Consider the following 17985-nt stretch of genomic DNA (forward strand, 5'->3'; position numbering starts at 1 on the left):
TTCTGTTTTCTTTTCTCTAGAAAGAGTGTCCCTCCTTTTCTCACTCCCTCATTCCTTTCTCTTCTCTTTTCTCAGTACCTCTGTTTCTCTCTTTTATACATGTGAATGTGCAACTAACTGTGCATACTCATGCTCATGTGTGGCCAGAGCCGGAAACTGCATGTCTTTATCTTTCTGCATCTTACTGTCTTGAAAGAGGATCTGCCTGTCTTGGACCCCAGTGCTGGGCTTGCGGGCATGTGCAGTCCAAGAGCTTCTGATGTAGGTGCTGGCATTTGACTCATGTCCTCCTTCATGCTTGCAGAACAAGCACCGTTACTTACTGAGGTGTCTGTCTCAGACTCTCTGTATTCCTGTTCCTGTTGGCAAGTTTCTAGCAAGGGCAGTTTAGTGATGGGAATTGCTTGTGCTTGTGGCAGTGTGACTGTGAGGCTCCTGAACACAAATGGATGGACCAGGAGTGAGGGGGAGCATGGTGAATTTTGGTGCTCGGCAGGCTTTCTGTTTTCCTCAGAGTGCCCCCCACCCACCGATTTAAACCTCTCTGTAAGTACCTTCACAGATAAACCTAAAGTTGTGCCTCACTAATGCCCCAGGGTATCTTAATCTAATAGGTTGACAGAGTTAATCATCAGGAATTCTACTTTTTTTTTTAGCTTACTGTTATATTTTTCTTATTGTAATGTTACTGTTTATCATATTTAAGTTTTTTAAGCTAATCATTCTGTGTACACTTTGGGGCCAGCTTGCAGTGGGCCCAGCATTGTCTAAATATCAGATCTCATTAGACCTGAACCAACTGGATTGAATTTGATCCATCAGTCAAGTTGCTGCTGAAACTGCATGATGCTGCCGGGTTAACTTTATGAGGAAACAGAAATCAGGGTGTGAACTCACTGTTGCCTTTCTGTGCTCAGAACATTAACCAGGTCGTATTTGTCGGCAATTTCCTGAGAGTCAACACGATTGCTATGCGGCTTCTGGCGTATGCGCTGGATTACTGGTCCAAGGGGCAGCTGAAAGCACTGTTTTCCGAGCACGAGGTGAGTGACTTGTTTCTGATACCGTCCTACAGACACAAGGGCGCAGAGTGAGAGGACTGACTTGGGCTGCAGGGAGCCCTCTGTTCTCACTGCCCTGGGCTTTTACTGTTGGTTCTGAAACTACTTCTCACCAGTGTACTGAGGTGAGTGTTGAGCTAGTTTAAACAGTTTTGTTGTTGGAAGCAGGGCCTTGCTATGTAGCCATGGTTGTACTGGAACTTGCTATATAGATCAAACTGGTTTTAACTTTGTACAGTCTCCCTAATCTCTGCTTTCCAGGGCTGGTTTGAACCTTTTTCTAGGTAAACCGTGGGAAATAGTTCTTAGAATAGCATCCCACCTTCCTCTCCATCTCTACAGATTAAACATCTCTGGGCAGCAAATTTGAAACTTGAGTGCTGAGGTTTTTGGATTAGATGTGGTACAGTAGTCAGTCTATGCAGATACATTAAAATATCCCAACCAGAACCACTTCTGGTCCCAAGCAGTTTGGATAAAGGAAACAGAGCTTGTAGTCACATCTTCATGTTGTTGGTTTCCTTGGTTGCTCATTTTTTCCTTCTGCTCAGCTTGGGCCATTTGTTCTTGGCTCCTTTGCCTGGTGAGGCTTCTCATTTGCATGTTGATATCTGCCTTGCCATTCATTATTGTGGTCCTGAGGACACTCTCTTGTCTGCCCTCTCAAGGCAAGGCAGGCAGGTTAGCAGGCAGTTGGTTGAGCAGTTTGGAGGTGTGTCTTCTTCTCAAGCTTCCCTTTGGTACCTAATCCTTTCCACAGTGATGAATAGCTACTGCAGCTTTTTTCTTTACTCGGCAGTAGGTTCTGGGTTTTAGTCTAATGTAGCTTGGGCGTGTTGTTGCTTTTTTTTTTTTTTTTTTCCCCTTGTAAAGTAAACCTCAGACTCTTACAATTTGCCTTTTTTTTTTTTTTTTTTCCTGCTCCGGTTGTTGTTTTGGGTGGGCCTGGGGAATCAGACCCTGGCTCTATGTTCCAGCCTGACAGTCTGCAACAGACAACCCAGCCCAGTTGTTCTTTCTTGCAGTACTTTAATTTCTGACATCCTGCTTGGAGACTGATGCAGTCAGTCCTTTGTATGATTCTTCTGACTCCTGTTATCATTCTCTTTCTGTTGGTTAGGGTTTTTGTCTCATTTAATATTTTTTATCCTTTTTTGGTTCCTGCTTGAGGCCACTCTTTACTGTTGGACACAGTAAGGCATGTATCTCCCCCTCTCCCCCTTTTTCAAACTGAGCTTCACTATGTAGCTGGCTAGCCTGGAACTCCATAGACCAAGCTGTTGAACTCACCTTCCACCCTTATCCCCTCCTGTATAGGTAGGTTTGGACTTTTCCACTTCTCCCTCCCTCCCTCCCAGACCATTCAGGTGTTCATCCTCCATTTCTCACCTTCAGTGGTTGGCTGTTGGAAATGTACAGGCCCTGTCCCAGGACAGGAGAGCCACTATCTATCTGTCATTGTTAGTTTTTTTTTTTCCCTTGGGGGGGGGGGGCTTGTTTTTTTTTTCAAGACAGGGTTTCTCTGTGTAGCCCTGGCTGTCCTGGAACTCACTTTGTAGACCAGGCTGACCTCGAACTCAGAAATCCGACTGCCTCTGCCTCCTGAGTGCTGAGATTAAAGGTGTGCACCACTACGCCCAGCTTATTGTTAAGGCTTTATTGCTGTGATATAGACCATAACCATAAGCAGCTTGGGGAAGAAAGGTTTATTTGGGTTACATATCCCTTCCTGGCCGCAAGTCCATCAAGGGAAGGCAAGGCAGGAACTCAGACTGGGTGGGAACCTGGAAGGAGGAGCTGATGCAAAGGCCATGGAGGAAGACTTACTGGCTTGCTTTTCAGGGCTTGTTTAGCCTTTCTTACAGAACCCAGAACCACTTACCCAGGGGTGGGACCCCGACAGTGGGCTGGGTCCTCCTACATCAGTCACTAATGAAGAAAATGCCAAATAAATTTACCTACTGGCTAGTCTAATTGGCATTTCTCAATTGAGGTTCCTTTCCTCAATCTGACTCTAGTTTATGTCAAGTTGACAAAAAAAAAAACCAAACAAACAAACAAAAAAACTAAGCAGAACAAGATCTTTGCTAGACCTTTCTTCCCTCAGCTGCTGTAGTACCTTCTTCTTGTTGGGCATCTCCAACATCCAGCCCTTCCCTGCAAGAGAGTTCCTTAGGGCTTTTCCAGACTGGATATTCTCTTTCTGCTTGGGAAACAAATGGGTTGGGTGTTAAAGGGACGTGCTAGCCTTATTTAAGTAATCCTAATTGTGGGAGTTAATGACCTCACTGGGTTGGACGCTGGCTCAGTGGCTGACAGCACACGATGCCCTTGCAGAAGACTGATGTTTGGTTGTCTGTACCCCGTTTGGGTGGTTCACAGCTGCCTCGCCAGCTTAAGCTCCAGGGGATCTGATGCTTCTGGCTCCTGTATGCACATGCACACTACCCCTTCCCAGACAGATTTAAAAATAATTTTTAAAAAATCTTACTTGTGGGGCTGGAGAGATGGCTCAGTGGTTAAGAGCACCGACTGCTCTTCTGAAGGTCCTGTGTTCAAATCCCAGCAACCACATGGTGGCTCACAACCACCCGTTATGAGATCTGATGCCCTCTTCTGGTGCATCTGGAGACAGCTACAGTGAACTTAGATACAATAATAAATAAATCTTAAAATATATATATAAGATTAATTAAAAAAAAATCTTACTTGTGGTCTGTCAATTTTCAGGGATATTTTGGAGCCGTTGGAGCACTCCTCGAGCTGTTGAAGATACCCTGACTTACCGAGAGGACTTCCTGAAACCTGCCACAGAGACATCTGTGGATTTTTTTGTTTTGTTTTGTTAAGAGACTCAAGTTTTATGATCGTGTACTACTCAAATCAGAGCAAGAAACAAATGTATTTTTCTAAGACATCAAGATAAATTCTTAAAATTTTGTCTAAGGACACCCCATCCCACCCCCGTCTAGGCAGTATGAGGATTTGCTGTTTATAGGGTATTCTCAGGGCAGCGTTATTAACCCCTGAGGTGCTTTGGAATCCCAGCATCACCCACTTGGGCATACGTGGAGCTTTCTGGACTCCCACCAGCAGCTGACTGCTTGTCCTGTTGAAATGTATGTGAGAATCTAACCGCTTTCATCAGTATGCCTTGGAGGTCATCTTTCTTTGCGCGCTGGATCATGTTTAGCCTATGTTAACATACTGAAAATGGGTTATTTCAAGCTTCTGAAAACTTGGCAGGATTGTTCTGCATCTGATGTTAAGAGATGGCCTGCATTGTAGCTGAAGGCAAGGGTGGGCCTGTTCACAGCAGCCTTGGAGCTGGAATGGAGACCTCGAGCTCTGGCTGGGAAGGATTCTGCCATTCAGCCATGGGTTCTGGTGCCAGCTCTGGGGCAACAGAAGGCTCTTGTTGGTTTGGACTATGGGAACTAGGATTGGATTTGGCTGGCTAGCCTGCTTGATGGTTCTCAGTTCCCACAGGGATATAGTTGGCTTTTATTACATACTTTGGCCCATTAGGACTAAGGGTTCCATTGTGCTGGCAGCACAGTACACGGGGTGTTGCAGGGATGGTAGTTTTCCCTCCTGCTAATCCCTGCTTTGCTTCTGAGAGATCCTCAAAACTGCACTTTTATTAGAAAGTTTCTCCATCTGGGGCAGGGCTGTGTTCTTCCCTGCCATCCCTCAGGTGACTCCTATTTGACAGTTGTGACCAGTGCTTTGTATTCATGGTTCTGTCTTCCTACATTGAAGCTCCTCCCACAGTGTTAGACGAACAAGCCTCAGGATCACAGAGCCCAACAGGATGTGTGGTGCTGTTGTGACCCACACCATCACTGTCTATTTCTTTCCTCAGTTGTGCTCAGCCCAGGGTCATTCTGGGGATGGGTTCTATTTCCTTTAAATAGTGTCTCGGGTGGTGAGGGCTAACCTCAAACTCGACATTAATACTGTATAGCTGAGGCTGGCCTTTGAACTGCAGATCTAGTTGCCTTCACCTCCGAAGTGCTGGATTATAGGTGTGCGCCACTAGTAAACTCCATAAATACAAAGGGTTTGTTTCAGAGCCTCATCTTTTCCAGTTCTCACCTGCTTCCCTGGCTGCTGTCTACACTCTGACAGTTCCACTTTCAAGCTCAACTGAGTCTCGCCAAGCTGTCTTCCTGTTGATTCCAGCACTATTTGCAGAAATACACACATTCCACCTCACAACCACTTCTGAACTGGGAGCCACTTGCAGTGTCTGTTAGAACCATCTTGTCTTTTCTTAGCTGTCCAATCCAGGTCATTGTTTTGATAGCCTAAAGCTCCACTTCACTTCTCCCACTCAGAAAGGAAGGTTTGTGGCCCTGGAGCACAAAGTAGCTTGAACTAAGATGGGAGGAGGCTGGCCTACGCAAAGAGGTAATGTCTTGTGGGCATCAGTGGCTGGGTCTAGGGGGTGCTTGAAGATACCTAGTTTGGTTTTAGAACGCCTGGTTTTGAGAACCCCTAAAGCACGGGTCATTTGGGTCAGAGACAACGCAGAGGATGTATTTATTTGTGGGAGGAGTTAGTGAACCCCAGAGCACAAGAAAATAATAATAATCGGCAGTGAAGGAGCAGGTTACAGGGAAAACAACCTGGGGTACAGGGATCCGGGAGTCCAAGAGCAAACGGTTATAGAGATGGGTTACAAGGTTGCTTGGAGGTAGCTCCAGGGTTACGTGTGCCTTGGTGAAGCCATGGGCTAAAGCTGAGTTCAGAGCCGCTCACCACCTGGCATTAGGGTTAGGGCAAGTTCTGGGAATGTGGCAGACTGTCAAAGGACAAAGCTATATACATCAAGCCACCACAAATGCAATGCATGGTGTGGTGTGGCCTGATGCCTTTCCCCCATCAGTGTGCCACACCTTACCTCGCCCTAGTGCAAAAGTTGACAGGTCCAAATACAAAGTATTTCAAAATTTGCTCTTTATTTACACGTTTGGGTCGATTACATGCATGTTTTATTTTTAAACAAGTGATTAGCAAAAAATGCATTAAAGTTTTAAAATAGCAATTAAATATACAAAAATATAGCTTACAAAAACCAATGTTTAAAAATATTCTGCTGCAGAATTCTTAGTGTACAAACACGTCTATGAAACCTGAGGCTCAGCATTTCATAAACCTTTTTTGAGGGAGTTATATCTAGTAAATAAGCCCCATAGGGCTAAACGACAAGACTAAAGTGCCATTCCTCCACCTTCCTGGACATGTCCTCAGACAGAGGCAATGGCCCCAAGCCGTCACATTCTCCACCACAGCCTGGAAGGAGAGGCATGGACGGCGCTGAGGGTTCAACCACATGAGTCCCTTAACACTGGTGAGGTCATGATCTGAGCTACAGCGTGTCTTTGAAACAGCAGGGGTAGCTTTTCCTGATCCTGTGAACAAAGGAACGAAGAATTTGGATACGTGCTGAGCTAACTGGAATAAAAGCATCTTGAAATAATTTGGGTTCTAAAGCTGAACTTGAAAACTGATAGGTCCTGTTAATCTTATTTAAAAAACCTTTACCTGGCATTTTAGGTCCCTACCTCTAAGATTAAGTTAAATACTTTGATGGTCCCATTTAAGCAATTTTTTAAAAATAAAAATTTATTTTTATGTGTATGAGTGTTTGCTTGCATGTACATGTTTGCACCTGGTACACTCAGATGCCAGATCTGTAACTGAAGTTACAGATTGAAGCTGAGGGTCACAAGGTGGGTTCTATGAGCTGAACCTGGGTCATCGGAAGAGCGGCCAGTGCTCTGAGCCACTGAACAATCTCACCAGCTCCTCAGGAGGTTCTTATCAGGGAAGATTAACCAGGCTAGAGTCGATGAAGTGCCAAAGGGGCGAGTCTCCTCCTTACCCACTGGCTGCAGCTTAGGCTGCAGGGAAGCAGGTGAGTAGGGGAGACCTTGGGTGGTGGATGCTGGAGAGCAAGGTACAGGTATGCTTTCTCCCTCACTGGCTGCCTGAAGGAGAACTTTTACCTTAGAAGGGGAGAGGGCAAAAAAGAGTTGGGTGTGGGAAAATTCTATACAAAGTATTTGCTTCTATGTCTCATTTGCAGAATGACTGTTAGCCCTGGGGACTTAAGAGATCTCTTACTACATGCTTTCCTGCTTCAAAAGCACAGGCACCAACTAAGGAGAGGGAGGAAGATGGCAGCTGGTCCAGGCACCTGGAGAGACTGATTAGGACTGGGGGGCAAGCTTTTGTCATCCTGGAGAAGGTAGGGGAAGCAGCTGTGCTGTTTTATTAGGGATACTGAGGGATGGATCTGTGAAGGAAGCCATATAAAAAGGAATGTAAATGCAAAAACCTCTACTTCAGGCTTACCTTTCACACACAATACACTCAATACACTTCTGGGTAAGCTCTCTGTATAGCCTCTGCCCCCACCCCCACCCCACATTCCCATAAAAGGAGACTAAAGAAACAAAAATGAATCCAGTGCTCATGGGATAGTTTTTCAAGGAAGGCAACTATTGTGATGTGTGAATTTTATAAGGATTACCTATTCAAAGACTCAAGGAAGACTGAGCAAGTCAAGATTCAATGTGGAGGCTCGGCATGGTGCTCTGCCTTTAATTGTAGCAGAGGCAGAAGGCCCTGGATTTCTGATTTTGAGGCCAGCCTGGTCTATACAGTTTCAGAATAACTGGGAGTACACAGAACCTGTCTCAAAGAGAGACTGTGGTGGAGCCAGGAGTTAGTCCCATAGTTCAGAAGTTCCTGAGTTTGTGACCAGGAAGGTATGTGCTATCAGCAGCTCCTGCTCCCCTGTGCCTGTGCCTACCAGACTGGACTGGCAGATCATCTAGAAACCTTGCTAGTTCCTAGGTGGTGGCTAAAGAAAGGAGGGTCTGAGAGATTGACCTACAGAAAAGCACAAGTAACCAATTCAAACTAGTCCAAGCATTTCTGTATAGAGCTCTCAGGAACGTCTCTATATAGTCTCAAATTCTCAGAAAGTAGGTGTTGTAGGTATTTAGCACAGCTTAGAGTGGCTATTCCAAGTTAGAGATAGCATGCTGTGGAACAGAGCCATGGGAAAGATCTTTTTGTCAAGTCTTGTCAAGAACAGTGTTTGGCAATGGTGGGAGGCCCCTTGTTCCTCAGCACAGATCTCGCCCAGAGGCTACCTGTCCCTACATGGCTGTTTTGTTCTACTTCCTGGTTAGGCAAGTACATGTTAAAAGAACCTTAAATAGGAATAGGCCAAACTAAATTACACTTGACAAAGAAAAGCTGCAGGTGTCAATTTTTTTATGTTACAGTGACCCAGGTAGGATAGATAGGTTTTGTTCCACTTCTAACACTACAGTCCACAGTGACACCCAATCCTCTAGCTACTTAAAGACACATAAGAGTTCAGTGGTCTTGAGAGTAGACCCAAATCCTCACACATCCACACAAAAGGTTACCAGAAACTTAGGAATGGTGTGGAAAGAGTGATCTCATTGTAAGTTTGGGCCAATGCTGCAGATACAGAGGAAGCACTGAGGGGGGACCCAGACATCAGGAGCAAATATTGGGTTGCTGTGGCTGGCAGGTGCCAGAAGTGGGAGCAGTGGCCAAGAAGGGAGATGAGAAACATACTTTGCAGCTGCAGCTTCCAGCCCAAGGAATGCCTTTTGGGAAGAAATCACATTAAGAGTGGCTGAGCAGAAAAGGTTAGGAGACCTCATTCAGGTTGAGCAGAGCAAAGCACCCAGGATTCTTCCAATGCCCCTGACTATTCAGGTTGCACACCAACCACCTCAACCTATCTGCAAGTCTAATGAGCAATCTTGCCTCTAGAAATACGGGGCTTTGGTGATGCTGGCTTTTGAGTGGTTGAATCCAAGGACAGGAGAAGCCGCAGCTAAAACTAAAGGCCAAGATTCTATGAAAGCTGTGAGTGGCAATAATTTATAGTATCGATCATATTGAAATCTTTAAGGGGGGATTTCCTTATTGTATCCAGTTATGCAATATGAAATGCTAGATGCTAGCCTATAACAAAACTAAGCCAGGAGAAGCCCACTTGTGGCGTTAGTCACTTGAGAACATTTCACTGTAAACTGAGTGTGGGCATTTGACTATGGTACTGCAAAGAGGGACATAGGTATGAATTACTGGAGTCAATCAAGCTAAGGCTCCCATAGAAAGTTTCACACTCCCTTGCCCTGCATAGGAATCCAGCTGGCTGGTCACAGAGCACACTGGGAACAGCTTATTCTTTCCAACTGGATTTGTAATTTTCCATATGGACTCTGCCAAGAGCCCCTATTCTTACCCCTGCTGCCTCCTTTTGCAAGAGGATCTCACTATGAAGCCAAGTCTGGTTTCAAACTTGTGACACTGCCTGCCTCAGCTGGGACTATACAGATGTATACTGCCACAACTTGGCTTCCACAGCACTTTTTAGACAAATTGGAATTTTCTTCCTCAACTGATCCCAGCTACTGGAGGCAAAGGCAGGTCCCCTCTTATTCTAAGTAAGGATTCTAATCCAAGAACAGAGTAGCAAAGCCCTCCATCTCCATGCCAGAATGTACTTCATGAAAACATTTCCTCACACCTGTGGGATGGAGCAGAGCAGAGCAGTTGAAGAGGCATTGCAGTGGCACTGTTGTGACAAGGGAAGGGAGAGCAAGCTATGTAAGAATAAGAGTCTGTGCTTTACACGGCGAATTTACACTGTTCACAAAGCCTATTGGAGGCAGTTATCTCTAGAAAAGTTGGACAGAAAGAGCCAAAGAGCAGCATGCATTTTCCCTATAAAAACCCCTTCAGTTAGGGATCTCAAGTCCATAGAACTGAGGTACACACCAACAGAAGGCCAGCCATGCGGGAGCTTCCTCAAACTATTTACAACTCCAAGTGGCTTGCTGGCTTCGGAATTACAGGGAGCTGATTTGGGATAAATGTTTAAAAATGCAGTAAGACATTTTTCTTATGTAGAAAAAGAGCAGAGGAGAGAAGCCAAAGTGTCTGCCCTGGCCGTCCTGGTGGGTGAGGACTGGCTTTGCTAAGAGGCTCTTCGTTGGAGCCATCTGAGGGGCCAAGAGACACTCCTTAGCCAGTGGGCTGAGGCCAGCAGCTGTAATGGAATCACACTACACTTGTGGTATACTTGAGCAGTACTCTGGCCCCTGGGTTACACAGGGACCATGGAGGTTCAGGATTAAGCTCCTGCTGGGTCTTACTGATGACTAGGAGGGCAAACGGAAGTGGGATGGCTCCTGACCAGGCCTTTCCAAATGTTTCCAATGGCTTCAACCTGGAAGGTTTGACAGCAAGTGTGAACTGGCACGTGTGGCAGGGGTTCTGCTGCTGCTGTCCCCAAAGTCTTCAGGTTCCAAGATGGCCTTATTAAAAGAACAGAACCCGAAAAGCCTTGCAGGGCTGCCTCACCAAATACTGACAGCCAGTTTTGCTTCAGCTGATGGAACAACTGGCTTCACTAGACTCGGATGTCAAGAGGACATGTGGCGGCAACAGGCTGTCAAGTCTGCACAGCAGCTTACAGGTCCACAGGTGGGATGGCATCAAAGCCACATTCACAGCTCTGCTCTCTAACACCTGTGCTTATCTTCCCTTTTGTTTGATGTGGAGATGCCTGGGAGACACAGGCGATGCTCAGGAAACTTCTGAAACCAAATCTGCAGGCTCATCCACTCCTTTTGGCGTTGGGTAATGTCAGGGTGCTTTGGTTGTCACAAGATCCAGATGCCTGGGGTCTCAGCTTGCCTGGCTCAAGAGTTCTTCATGAGGCAAAGGAAGTGACAGTGGGTGCCCCAGGCAGAGAGCAGCCAAAACGGAGTCTGCTTGTGTTCCTCCTGGCTCCATACTGATGTGTCCAGCAACAGTCTGATCCTTGCAGCAAGCTATACAATATTCTCTGCCCCAGGGAGGGGCTCCTGAGGGGGACCGCGGTCCTGTTTACTGTGCAATTGGGCCAGCTGCAGCACCGGCATGTTGCACAGGGGACACACTTTCCGGACTTCCAGCCACTTAACAAGGCACCTGCAGAACAAGACAGCCAAGTGGGAGAAGTCAGCTCCAGACTTACAACAGCCCCTGCCTAAGCTCACTACTGAGACTGTCAGTTACACAAAGCCAGCGTGGAGTCTGAGGTAGGTTCTCAGCAGAATCCATATCACCCTCTGACAAGCCAGAGCCTTCTATCTCCTACAGGCTGATGTGAAGGTACCACAGTTAGTACTTTATAATTCTGGTCACACATGCCTTCTTATAAAGTATGCTGATGAAGGAAAGCAGAAAAAACCAACGATTTTAATAAGAGAAACCAACAAAATTTCCAGGAGGGGATATGAATGTGTCAGAAGAAAGGGAGGTGACCCTACAGCATCATGTATACCTACATATTTACTGTGACTTAAAATTAATGGCTTGATTAAAACACAGCATCAAGAGATAGAGTTGTTGGACAACCCAGCTAAAGTGCTGTATAGAGGTGTAGGATGGCTGGATCTCTGCCCAAGCCTGCAGTGGTGTTCATGTTCCACTTCCCTGGTCCCTTCTAATGTCACGTACACATGCACAGGCCCCACCCTGTGGAGTGTTGTCAGTTTTCTGCACTACAGACCAATTGTGACACCATCAAGCTTGGCTGGCAGTGCCCTATAGCCCACAGCAATTTGGGTTACACTAAATAATTCCACACCAATACTCACTTTCTGTGGAAGGCATGCTTACATGGGCAAATACCCAGTTCATCTCTAGGCTTGAAGTCTTCTAGACACACAGCACAGAGCTGAAAGGCAAAGTCACAGGTGAGGCCAGTGTTCACTACAAAACACGGTGTGGGCCCCTAAAGCTCAGCAAAGCAACTCTGGCTGTCTAACGCTGCTAGTGAGAGGACCAAGTATTAAATAGAATTCTTAAAGCAGCTATGCTGAGTTGTGCCTGCCACCACTTGGGAGGCTGAAGCAGGAAGATTGTTGTGAATTCAAGGAAAGCGTGTGCTACAAATGAGATCTCACAAAGAACCAATCCCTGAGAACGCTGAGACTTCATGTAAGGGTTAATCCTCACTATCAATCACGGGGCGCTCAGCCGCTGCGGCTGTGAGGGTGTTCCGCAGAGCTGTAACTGAGGAGTGACACACCTCAATGTGGGCTAGGTGTCCCAACTGAATCAAGAGAGGGGAGCAGCAGGAAAACCCCGACGATGAGCAGCTGTGCTGATGTCTGCTTCCTATGGAAGGGCAGTGAGCAGCTCATCACCTAGGGCTGTGGCTAGGCCTGGCTCACTCATCACCTAGGGCTGTGGCTAGGCCTGGCTCACTCATCTCCTAGGGCTGTGGCTAGGCCTGGCTCACTCATCTCCTAGGGCTGTGGCTAGGCCTGGCTCACTCATCACCTAGGGCTGTGGCTAGGCCTGGCTCACTCATCACCTAGGGCTGTGGCTAGGCCTGGCTCACTCATCACCTAGGGCTGTGGCTAGGCCTGGGTCACTCATCACCTAGGGCTGTGGCTAGGCCTGGCTCACTCATCACCTAGGGCTGTGGCTAGGCCTGGCTCACTCATCACCTAGGGCTGTGGCTAGGCCTGGCTCACTCATCACCTAGGGCTGTGGCTAGGCCTGGCTCACTCATCACCTAGGGCTGTGGCTAGGCCTGGCTCACTCATCACCTAGGGCTGTGGCTAGGCCTGGGTCACTCATCACCTAGGGCTGTGGCTAGGCCTGGCTCACTCATCACCTAGGGCTGTGGCTAGGCCTGGCTCACTCATCACCTAGGGCTGTGGCTAGGCCTGGCTCACTCATCACCTAGGGCTGTGGCTAAGCCTGGCTCACTGCCAGTGCTTCTTCACTGTGATGAACAGACACCCAGAATGGGAGCCACAACAAACCTCTCTTTTGTCAGTTGCTATCCAGTGTCTTGTCACAGTGCCAGGAGGACTAATTAATAATACACCATGTGCCTTATGGTATTGTCACAGTCACTAGAGATGCAGGGAGAGGGGAGGAGGAAGATACCCACTTTTTCATCTTCTGAAAATGAAGGTATTCAAGCACACCACTTGTTTTAGAAAACGGCTCAAGGAACAATAAAAATATAAAAGCAGCTTACCTCATGTAGATTAAGTTCTTTTACTTTTTCTTTTAATATAACCTATAAGAGAAAAAAAATGTTCTTACACCAATGTAAATATATAGTAAATCAGGTTATATAGATCACTATGTAGATCAGGCTAGCCTTAAACTCAGAGAAATCTGACTCTGAGTACTACAATTAACAACAGTCTTTCAAATATTCTAAGAAAAACCACCTTTGTTGTTGTTGTTTTAAGACAGGGTTTTTTCTGTATAGCCCTGGATGTCCTAGAACTCACTCTGTCTTGGATGTCCAGGCTGGCCTCACTCTCACAGAAATGCTGGGATTAAAGGCATGTGCCACCACCAGCTGAGTTAATTTTTTAAAGAGCTCAAGCTGATCTTGAACTCACTCTGTAGCTAATAATGACTTTTAACCTCTCATCTTCCTGCCATGACCTCTTGAATGGCTGTGATTCCCCATGCTCTGTTTAGGTGGTGCTGAAGACTGGACGCGGGTCTTTGTGCATGCTTAGCAGACACTCTTCTAAGTTCCACTTCCAGCTATACTTCTGAGAGTAGAGCAATACTTTCCTTTTCTTGAAGACATAGATAAATTCGGTAGAAGCAATAACCTCATATTCAGTAAAGTAGTTTTGGCTGATGAGAATTGTAGTTCATACAAGATTAAATATAAAGTAAATTTTATTTTGGAAGTTTGATTATTATATGCCAATGTCCTCAGAAAATTTTTACCTAAATCTGTTTTGGGTGTGTGGTAACAAACATCAGCTGAAATGAACGGAACATTGAAAAAATTCTATCAAAAAATAAAAATTTCATAATACACATCATTAAAAAAATTTTGGAGGCTGGAGAGATTTCAGTTGTTAAGAACACTGACTTCCTTTTCAGAGGACCCAGGTTCAATTCTCAGCACCCACATGGCAGCTCACACCCTCTGTAACTCCAGTCTCAGAGGATCTGACTCTCTCATGCCTTCTTTAGGCCTAAGGACACCAGGCAAACACACAGTGTGCCGACAAACATGCAGGGAAAACACCTGTACATGTAAAATATTTTTTAAAAAATTTTAAGATTAATTTATTTTATGTATATAAGTATACTGTAGCTGTCTTCAGACACACCTGAAGAGGGCATTGGATCCCATTATAAATGGTTGTGAGCCACCCTGTGGTTGTTGGGAATTGAACTCAAGACCTCTAGAAGAGCTCTTAACCACTGTGCCATCTCTTCACAGCCTCTACTTATGTTTATCTTTTTTTTTTTGTTTTTGTTTTTGTTTTTCGACAGGGTTTCTCTATATAGCCCTGGCTGTCCTGGAACTCACTCTGTAGACCAGGCTGGCCTCGAACTCAGAAATCAGCCTGCCTCTGCCCAGCTTATGTTTATCTTAAAGGGGAAAATCAGAGAAGTTAAATTTGGTTAAAATGTTTAAATTCTAGATGTTTAACATTCAAATAGAAAATGATTTAAGGGGGCTGGAGAGATGGCTCAGCAGTTAAGAGCACTGACTGTTCTACTAGAGGTTCTGAGTTCAACTCCCAGCACCCACGTGGTGGCTCACAACCATCTGTAATGGGATCTGGGGGACAGTATATCACATACATAAAATAAATAAATAAATCTTTAGGAAAGATTTAAGGGAAATCGCATTTTCATAAATCACAAAGCAAGCTGCTGTCCACCCAGAGGATGATGTGCTAAAATCTTACGCATCTCAGGACTAGGTTACCTTTCACCTCACCTCACCTCACCTCACCTCACCTCACCTCACCTCACCTCACCTCACCTCACCTCACCAGTTCTCCGTGAATTCTACCTATTAAATGACCATCAAGGCCAGTTTTACTCTATAGTTAACTTATACCCAAACGTCTTGTAGATACTTAAGATTATGACAGGACTGAGACAGGCGACTTATTCATTTAGAAACTTCAGCATTCATCTGTGCTAGGCCCACATGGCAGACGCCAGAGGCCACAGTAGTCATGCACGGTGCACAATGAGTTCCCCTCAAACACTTCCACACAGTCAAACAGAAGGACACACAACTCTAAAATGTGACCTCAGAGTCAGCAGAGCCAAAGAAGCCACCTCTCTTACTGTCTCAGAGAAGCTAAGGACATCAACAATGTCATGTTTGGGGCCAAAATTAAGGGAAATCTAGGACCACTATTTGATTATGTTAGCAGTAAAATATTAATAGATGATACATGGAAGTATAAACTACTGTTTTTGCTTCAAGAAAAGGTAGCGTCTATCAGCATGGCAACACAGGCCTGTTAGCACTTGGAAGGCCGTGATGGGGATTGCATCATGTTCAGACCAGCCTGGACTACAAAATAGGTCCCAGGTCAACCCTGGGCATTTAGTAAGATCCTGCTTAAAACAACAAAACATGCCAACACCAACAAAGCAAGCTGGGGTGATCAAAAACATGTGGGTGAAAGGCTGCTGACCCAAGGGCAAGAGTGAACACAGGAACACAGCTGGCTCCTCTGGGCAGCCCCTATTGTTCATAAAAGAGGAGACCCACACAGTGGGATATGCACTCCATTAAGTCAGTGGTGACTTGAAGTGTTACAGATGACAACATTTTTCTTCGACAAATACTGGCTGAAATTCCGTCATCTTATCCTATCACCTAAATTTTCTATAGCTTCAAATAAAAGATCACATTAGAAAATCAAATTGCTCTATTCTGTGGTATAAACTGACAAAGGAAAAGCGAAGATGAACCCATAGTAAGAGAATTCCAGCCTAAACTATGAATGGAACTCAGTCTCAAAGTTTATTGAAAAGCACAGTAAAAGCTACTTGTAATTCAATTTCTCACCTGTTTGTAGGCATAAAATTCTTTGTGTGCTTGATGTCTCAGCCTAAAAGACACAAATGAATGGTGAGATATTGAGATTTTGGAGAGAGTTCCCACTGAACCATGGGATAGTACCCACTCTTAAGTTCTAGAGAAATCTCATTGAAATAAGAATCTCAATACATCAAACATTGTAATGAAGATAAAGATTTTTCATGTTAAGCAAAGTCTTAGTTCAATAGTTAATTTGTCTCATTCTTCTTAATTAAAAAAATTAATACACAAATTCAATAAAGTGCAAAAAACTAAGTACATAGTTCAGAAATGTAAAAAATGCATCTGCAGGAATAATTCTCATCTACATCAAGATATAGGTTCTTCCGAGGATCCCTGAAGCTTCTAAGTGACCTTTCCCAGTCAGTGTCCACCCTTAGAACTGCCCAATTGGCCAAATGTAGGTTAGCTGTGCTTGCTTTAAGATTCACATCCATGGGTCGCTTGGTGCATTCTCCTTTGTATTTGGTTTCTTCCAATCCAGAGTCCCTAACGGATATTCTTTTTGTATCCAGTTTCAGAAATGTCTGCTTAGCCAAAGATTAAGAGGATAATTCTCTCCCGAAAAACCAAAAATGAATGAATGAATGAATGAATGAATAAAGGATAATTCTCCTGAAGTCAATGTCTGGAGACAAACATGATATCCCAGCACTTGGAGACAGTGGTAAAGGGATCAAAAGTTTAAGGTCATTCTTGGCTACAGAGAATTTGAGGCCAGCCTGGGCTACATAAGACAGTCTCAAGACAATGCCCCACATTCTGAAAAATCACGTTTTATTTTATCTACTACATTAAGGGCTGAGAGCTCTATTTTATGTGAATTGTAAGGTAGGGTCTTAGATTCTTTTTATCCCTAAACTGATTCTTACTGGCTCTATAACATTTATCAAGTTCCTTCTTTCCCCATGAACTGCAGCACCTGTCTGTTACCAACTACCACGTGCAACATGTGGACTTTCTCCTCCGCATGGCACCCTGCCAGTGCTCTCTCTTGCATACTGGCTGCAATGGCATCCGTTAAAACTCTGAATCCTGGGTCTGGTGTAACTTAGGCGATGGAGAGACAGGAAAAAGGTCAGGTGACTAGGTGACTGCAGAGCAGAAGCCAAACAGCAGCCGTAAGTCAAGGAGAGCTAGGGTCTGCTGGTCGTTACCAGAAGCTAGGAAGAGGCTAGGAAGTGGCCATGTCCTAACAAACACACACTTTGGTTGTCTGGACTCACCTGTTTCACAGTTGAGAGGGTCCTAGAAACCTAGCGCCCCGTGTCAATACCATGCTTGCTTTCTTTTCCTTTCTTTTCTTTTTTCCCTTTCCTTTCCTTTTTCCTTTCTCTCTCTCTCTCTCTTTCTTTCTCTCTCTCTCTCTCTCTCTCTCTCTCTCTCTCCCCCTCCCTCCCTCTTTCTTTCTTTCTTTCTTTCTTTCTTTCTTTCTTTCTTTCTTTCTTTCTTTCTTTCTTTCTTTCTTTCTTTCTTTTCTGTTCCCAAATACCTTATTTAATGCACATTGTTGGTTTTTTAGCACAAATCTCAGGGTCAACAGCACAAACAAAGCTTATCCGACATACTTCCTTCCTCAGTTAAAAAAAAAAAATCCAGTCTTCTTTTGCAAGATATAGCACATCAGCATTGGAAACACTTAGTGAACCATGAGCGAAAACCATTAGTGAAAAAACAAACAAAAACATTGTACTAAACAGACCATGAAAAAAACATCCTATGCTATTTTTAAATGTTTTATTCTAGGGGCTGGAGAGATGAGAGGACTAGTGTTTCGCTTCCAGCACCCACATCAGATAGCTCACAAGTGATTATAATTTCAGTTCCAACACTCTAGCCTCTACTGGCACCTGCACACATGTGGTACACATACTCATACATGCACATAAAAACCACCACTTTTATTCCAAAATAAACACATAAAAGGCAAAGAATCAGTATATATTTTTGATTTGAGAC

General features: G+C 44.9%; 2 protein-coding genes across 15 annotated transcripts in view; one reads left to right on the forward strand and one right to left on the reverse strand.

The window, feature by feature from the left end:
- Pank2 (pantothenate kinase 2) overlaps positions 1-6707 on the forward strand; it is a 37181-nt gene extending 30474 nt beyond the window's left edge. For all 14 annotated transcript variants that reach the window (XR_001783191.2, XR_001783192.2, NR_149747.1 and 11 more), the window contains 2 exons: positions 918-1043; positions 3792-6707. Coding sequence is in view for 10 of the 14 variants with exons in the window: in NM_001355681.1 (NP_001342610.1) it covers positions 918-1043; positions 3792-3842 (177 nt within the window). In the remaining 4 variants the exon portion in view is untranslated. The remainder of the gene's footprint in view (positions 1-917; positions 1044-3791) is intronic.
- The window catches only part of Rnf24 (ring finger protein 24), a 54405-nt gene continuing 42426 nt past the window's right edge, over positions 6007-17985 (reverse strand). Inside the window, exons 3-6 of the mRNA NM_178607.4 lie at positions 15994-16036; positions 13171-13212; positions 11771-11850; positions 6007-11099 (exon numbers count right to left, since the gene is read on the reverse strand). Of these exons, the coding sequence (NP_848722.1) occupies positions 10961-11099; positions 11771-11850; positions 13171-13212; positions 15994-16036 (304 nt within the window). The 3' untranslated portion in view covers positions 6007-10960. The remainder of the gene's footprint in view (positions 11100-11770; positions 11851-13170; positions 13213-15993; positions 16037-17985) is intronic.

This window comes from Mus musculus, chromosome 2, assembly GCF_000001635.26.
Source record: "Mus musculus strain C57BL/6J chromosome 2, GRCm38.p6 C57BL/6J".
NCBI classification, from domain to species: domain Eukaryota; kingdom Metazoa; phylum Chordata; class Mammalia; order Rodentia; family Muridae; genus Mus; species Mus musculus.